Source organism: Sphaeramia orbicularis, chromosome 17 (assembly GCF_902148855.1).
Source record: "Sphaeramia orbicularis chromosome 17, fSphaOr1.1, whole genome shotgun sequence".
In the NCBI taxonomy this organism is placed as follows: domain Eukaryota; kingdom Metazoa; phylum Chordata; class Actinopteri; order Kurtiformes; family Apogonidae; genus Sphaeramia; species Sphaeramia orbicularis.
Genome location: NC_043973.1, coordinates 5,731,288 through 5,737,636, shown reverse-complemented (window position 1 = coordinate 5,737,636; position 6,349 = coordinate 5,731,288). Strand labels below are relative to the sequence as shown.

Genomic DNA, 6,349 nt, shown 5'->3' with positions numbered 1-6,349 from the left:
TGATAAATCAAAATGTTTTAAAATAGGAATGAAGAAAAGTAATATACTGTCTTGCAAAATATAAAAGTGATACACCTCTCTGTTATAGGCTGGTTTTTAAATGTGTGTTTTATGACTTTTTGATAATAAAATATTTTTTTCCGGTGTATTTTGAATTTGAATGACTAGTGTTCTTGAGGATGAGATAATACTGGTGAACACTTAGACACCGACTAGAAATGTATTCCATGTTGTGTCTGCCTCTGATTGTTATGCTAATCACTGTTTCTTTCAAAGACCAGCAGACTGATCTAAAAACGCACATCAACAATAATTTCAAATACTAAATTTTTTGAATATGTGAATTTTATCTTCATTTTGGTTCCGTGTTTTGTCCTACATAATAAAATCAACTTCTGAAAAGTCGTATTTGCATTGTTTCCATTTATTTACCATCACACCATTAAGATATAAATTATTTACACGTAGAATCATATAAAATAGAGGGAAAAAAGCAACTAAATGTATTTATTAATTAAATCCTTAAAAGTCCTGATGTAAAAAATCCCATTTGCCATATAGAAAACACAGCTGCTCTTTCTTTATAACACTGTAAATATTTTTCCAGTTGATATTTACACAATTTTAAGGCAAAAGCTTGTCCACGTTTGTAATTCAATGGAAGGAAACGGACGTTATAACATAAACAGAAAACACATACACATTCACAGCATCGTTAAGACCACGATTTGGTTTGTATCCACATGAACTGGACTCAGCAAGGCCTTTCAGATGTTGCATTGGAACAAAAAGGTTATTGCAGGAAAAATAAGTTATGTAAACACTCCAGAGCCCAACTTCAGATGGCTTGATGGTCACTCATATATAAATATGAAATATGTTTGAAAAAAAAAATTAAAATGTATTTTATTGAACATTCGAGGACAGCCTCTACTATAGGTCCATGACTTGGCCAGAAAGTCGGCAGACGGTTGGTGGTGAATGAAATGTGGGTAATAGCCCGACTTCAGGACACAATGGCAATTGCTTAAAGGCGTCTTTCTCAATTTTACGTGGTCAAAATTCGTTTTCATATGTGCTGGTGATTTGAATGGGGACATTGTGTGTCTAATATATATATCCTATCATCAGTATAAAATCCGAAAAAAATATCATCTTTCGCTCTTTTAAATCGACATTGGGGTGAACGGTTATGTTCAGTTGCGTGGTTTTACGTTTCTGTTTTCTTTCTTTCTTTCTTTCTTTCTTTCTTTCTTTCTTTCTTTCTTTAAACTTTAAAACACATTTTACTATTAAACAATGTTGAGCAGACAGCTGGTAAAGTACACGTTTAATTCCAGATAATAAATGTGTAGGTACATTCCCAAATTTCGGATCCGCCTAATTTTCTTTTGGCGTCCACCACAAGGCTTGTGTAGGCTACTGTCCCAGCAGAACAACCAGACCTGCAGGTCACATTCACCACAGTACGCCGACAGAGACAAGAATGGAAAACAAGAGAAAATAGCCCATAAAGTCTGAAAATAGAAACACAGAGAACACAAAGTGGGCTATTTTCTCAGTTCACAGTTCTCAGAATGCAGCAGAGTACATCTTTGGATTCAGCATATAGTTTTCAGAGTCATTAGGCTACGGTTCGGTTCATCTCACACTGCGTCAGTTCAGCCGAACGGAACACAGGGCTGTAGTGCGCGTGGCTGTTGGACTTGTGGCTACCAGCGCCCAATGTATTTCACAAATTTGTCCCCAATCAAACTTGTGTTATCTGTTGGGTTCACCTTCATTCTCTCCCTCTCGTTATAGTTAAACAATAGATCACTCTGTTTGTGTCATTTTCGTTAACATACTATGTGTTAATGAATTACGCTTTGAGGTGGGCCGCATTTGCAATTTTATCAGACATGTCATTCAGATAGAATAGGCTACTTATGTGGAAAGCTTTGTAAAAGGCCGCAAGCGGATAGATATATAGATATATATATAAAAAAAACAGTTTTGGAAAAAAAAAAAAAAAAAAAAAACAGTTTGAAGGTGTTCCTCTGCTGCCAAAGGACACTTAGGGTTTAGACTACATTTTAATTAAGTCCTGAACATGCTATTTCTACCAGAACAGTCCTTCTGGTAGAAATAGCCACAAATAACCACACTGTGTTGTAACTAACTCTATCCGTGCGTTTAATTGTCTCATTTCACCTTGGAGGCTAATTGTAGGCTACATGAATGGTAGTCTATTCGCTGTAACTGTTCGTTTGTAGCACAGAGTATGTTTTATAAAACGAAGACCAGATCATCTCATAATTACTTAGCCAAAAACCAAAAGGTTTAGAACGTGGTTCTCTCTCCACTCTACAGTAGGTTTCTGGCTTGTAACAGGTTTATAGGGTACTGTGGAAATATATGACTTCCGAGAGTGACATGAACGCAACATTTGCATTTGCTCGTCGTCACTACAGCCCTGAACACATGCACGCAAACACGCACACACACTTCATCGTCAGTAGTCCAAACATGGCATAATGTCGCTTGCGCTTCAGTTTTAAATATGAATGCTGGCATTGTTGTCACTTTATTGCATGGTTCGGTTCGGAGCCTCCCGTCCCTTCGCCTCCCCGTCTCTCCTCTAGTCACTGTCCGACTTGGCGTCCTTGGCTGTGGTGTGGTTGTACAGTCCCTGCGCCATCAGATGGAGTGCCAGAGAATTCTTATTGCCGGAGGCCTTCTTGATTTTGGCTCGTTTGTTCTGAAACCAGATTTTGATCTGAGACTCGTTGAGACCAAGGTCCCGGGCCAGAGTCTGCCTCCGCTGTTCGGTCAGGTACCGGTTGTTCTGGAACTCCGTCTTTAACCGGTGAAGCTGCTCCGCGGTGAAGGCCGTTCGGGGCCGCTTGTCCTCCTTACTGGGAGTCGGGGCCTTCTTTGGTTTACGGGATCTGGGCCCTTGGGGTGAAGATAGAGACAAAATGAGATCAGTTGGTTACTGTGGATATTTTGGAGATACCGCTCCTACAAGTCAGCTTCCTGAAGGTATGCATTTATGCCACGGAATTGAAAAAGTGTAGTCAATGTTGCGGTGTTTCCAGTCGGACCCTGTGGTTCCCATTTTGAAATAATGTTATTTTTTAGTTACAAGTTATTTTGTTGTTAGAGCCGAAACTTCTTCTAGCTAGCTAACGCTTTCTACGAAAGCATAATCGTTTGAACCATCTGTAGGGAATTCAAAGCAATTCTAGGTGCTCTTATTAACACCCTAACAGTAGACTTACTTAGCCTGTTAGCACCCAAATAATAATTAAAGTAAACAACGTGTTACTGAGGGTGCAGATGTCCTTAAACTGTTTCCACAAGTCTTTTAGATCAGTAAAGTGTTTTAATATAATACGTTAAGGTTATGGGTCAATAAAATGGTGAGGCTAATTATGTGACTTTTTAAATTGCATTCATGCAGTCAGTAGACTGATGTTGGTGATACAGGTGATCATATCTTTTTTCCGAGTGAGTAATGTCAGTCTGAAGTCTGAACTGTTCTGGCACAGCTATTGATTGTTTTTGAAATACATTATAGAATATTTTACCCAGATATCGATTATGCTCCCAAGCATCTTCAGTCTGACGAATAAAGCAAGATTTGGTGTTATGTTTGAAATAACTGAATTAAATGCGATGCTTTCATCTTAAGACCATGAAAATAATCAAGCAGATAGACTATTACCACTAATGAGTCTACTTCTTTGTGGTTTTGTAGGTTGAACTATTTGACAGATACATGATTGTACAGTGCACTGGAATAAAAACAACAACAAACAAACAAACAAACAAACACTATTTTACCCTTTTCCTATATAGCTATTTGAGCTAGTTTTTGGAAAGCTCAGGGCTCACGGTGCTCTCGTGCTCTCAGACTATAATGGGAAGGGGAGGCGGGTGGATGGGGGTGGGGTTAAGATCAGATCGATGGAAAATGGGGGGAGTTAGGCGCCTCTTTCCTTCCCTGCTCCCACTGGAACTAAAAAGTAGTTTCTTAAAAAAAAAAAAAAAAACGCAATGAGACTTCTTTGTGTTTCTCTATAATGACCAAGTCAAAGATAAAATAATTCATAAGAAGAACTCATGTTTTTAGCGTTTCTCCAAACGTAAACCCATTGATCACTTACTCTTAGAGATGTTCACAGTACCACTATATTTAAGGAGTTCCAGGGTAGAATGCCAAATGAAAAATACACTTACATAAAGGCATAATGAATTTGTAAAAGGGGCTATCAGTGCATTCATTTCTAGCTGTTAAATGCTGAAGGCTCCATGACCTCTTCAAGGGCCCTTTGTGCTCATTTTCATAAGGTCGGCCTGGACCTCGACGAAAACTTTTTGCATGTTTCTACACAACAATAAAAGTAACATCTCTGACTGGGTAAAGTTCCGTTGAAAGTCTTGGAGAAGCTCTCTCGGTAGGTATTAAATACATTTCTTACATTTATTTGACGCTTTACCTTTGCAGCAACATTATTTCCAAAGGTGACTGTGTTTCTGAACCCTGACAAAGAAAACGTCCAAGTGCACCTTATGCTCACTGCGAAACATACACAACTTCTTTTGCTTTACTGATAAAGATAGGCCAAGTTATTTTTGTTCCAGTATTGTGATAAAAGAGAGTGATGCATTGCAACGGAGGAAGGAGCCTAAACAGATTTATGCAGCATACATATAAGAGGAGTAAGTCAATACTTGAAAACTTGCATGTACATAAATGTCTAAAATGCGTTGATCGTTTGCGGGTAAAAAATAAATAAACAAATAAATAAATAGAAAGAAAGAATAAAAAATAATAAAGGGTGTGCAGTTAGCGTCGAATTCATATCTTTCGGGAACCATAGCCCTCACTTTTTGGATTCCCTGCCTTTGTCAAAAAAAATATGCTAATGGAATATTTAACAAAGAAGAGTGGGAACAATGGCGTTAAACTTGGTTTTACTTCGACATGATTCCATTTAAGTTTTCTTTTCGACTCATATTTCTCTTTTAACACTTTTCAGAACACTTCTGAAAGGCATTGTGCGGTATGGTCGCCTTTTTGGCCCTTTTAAGGCAAATATCCGTCAAATTCCATCCGAAGAAATAACTCAAACTAGTAACTAATAAACCTAAAAGTTTTTTATTTCATATAAAATATTAGGGGGTTTATTTTACGAATACGTGCAGCATAGTTAAACACTGAAGTATGGAATAATGTTTAAATTACTTATGATGATTCAATTATTGGTTTGTCAATTGTTATAGGCTCGCTGAGATGTCTGTTAAGTAGAAGAGGATTGGGGGTGGCATGACTCTCAAAGCATTCTTATTGTACTCGCATTTTTTTTTTTAATTTATTGTTTAAGAATTAGCTTCTTTTCTGAAAATTATCTAATAAACGATATGTGTTGCGAAGCGATGTGTGACGGCTCACACATTTTCAGAAATTTTCAGATTTTTTTCCTCTCTCCTATCTGCAGTTAGCTTTTAAATAGACGTATTTTCTCTTTTCTTATTCACAGCTGAAATGGCCAAAGGAAGAGTTTCTTGCACCAACCTGATGAGGGCCGGTCAGAGTAGCGGGTGCAATAAACCCACGCGGGCCACAGCATCGACTTGGCCGCGGGGGCCGCGCTGGCCTGGGAGCTGAGGCACCGGTCCCCGCTGCCCCCCCGGCCCCCCTTCGCGGCCACATCCTCGGACATTAGCTCATCTCTGCCTGCCTCGGTGTCGGGATGCTGGTCATCGGATACCTCAGTGTCGTCGGACACCCCATCTTCTTCTCCCGCTCCTCCTTCACTCATTTTTGAAATCCTCTTCCCTGCCAGTAGCACATCTCTGCGGCTGAGCACTCCCAGGGTGTCCGCATCCCGCAGCAAAATGCCATCCTTCTTCTTTCGACCGAAATCTGGTCTTAAAATGTTATCTATGTAAAAGTTGGTGATCCGGTGGGACAGCTGGTTCCCGTTGGGCTGAAGCAGAGGCAGGATGGCCCGGTTGGACTCCTCGCTGGAGTTCTCTGGGCGCTCTGGGTCTCGGCGAGCATTTTCTTCCATAATGATCAAGTCTAATAGGAGTCAGCCTCAGCACCTCTTTCTTCTTCAGAGAAGTAATTCCAGATTTGTGATCTTGCCACCTTCCTTCTGCTAACCTCCACACTCGAAGAATAAATGTAACTGAACGAATGTCCTTTTTCTTTTCTTTGTGCTTTTTGGCAAAAAAAAAAAAAAAAATTATTTGTATTGTTTATGCTCTGAAAAGGCGCTGATTATGATTTGGACAAAGAAAAATCATGCTTCACTCTCTGGTAACAACTTACTCCTCATGGCTGGACTCACTGCTC

At 39.3% G+C, this 6,349-nt stretch overlaps 1 protein-coding gene across 1 annotated transcript; it reads right to left on the bottom strand.

Moving 5' to 3' along the window:
• Positions 1 to 2,620: 2,620 nt before the first annotated feature.
• LOC115437789 (homeobox protein engrailed-2b-like) lies at positions 2,621 to 6,062 on the bottom strand. Its single transcript, XM_030161132.1, has 2 exons — positions 5,564 to 6,062; positions 2,621 to 2,937 (listed from the first exon to the last, which is right to left on the bottom strand). Exons 1-2 carry the CDS (start codon positions 6,060 to 6,062, stop codon positions 2,621 to 2,623), a joined length of 816 nt encoding a protein of 271 aa, XP_030016992.1.
• Between the last annotated feature and the right edge of the window lie 287 nt (positions 6,063 to 6,349).

What these genes read in the sequence shown, in the direction of transcription:
- LOC115437789 (XM_030161132.1), bottom strand. Translation starts at nt 6,062, where the DNA reads ATGGAAGAAAATGCTCGCCGAGACCCAGAGCGCCCAGAGAACTCCAGC. An exon ending in CTCTGACCGGCCCTCATCAG is followed by an intron (nt 2,938 to 5,563) that starts GTTGGTGCAAGA and finishes CTTCACCCCAAG; the next exon opens with GGCCCAGATCCCGTAAACCA.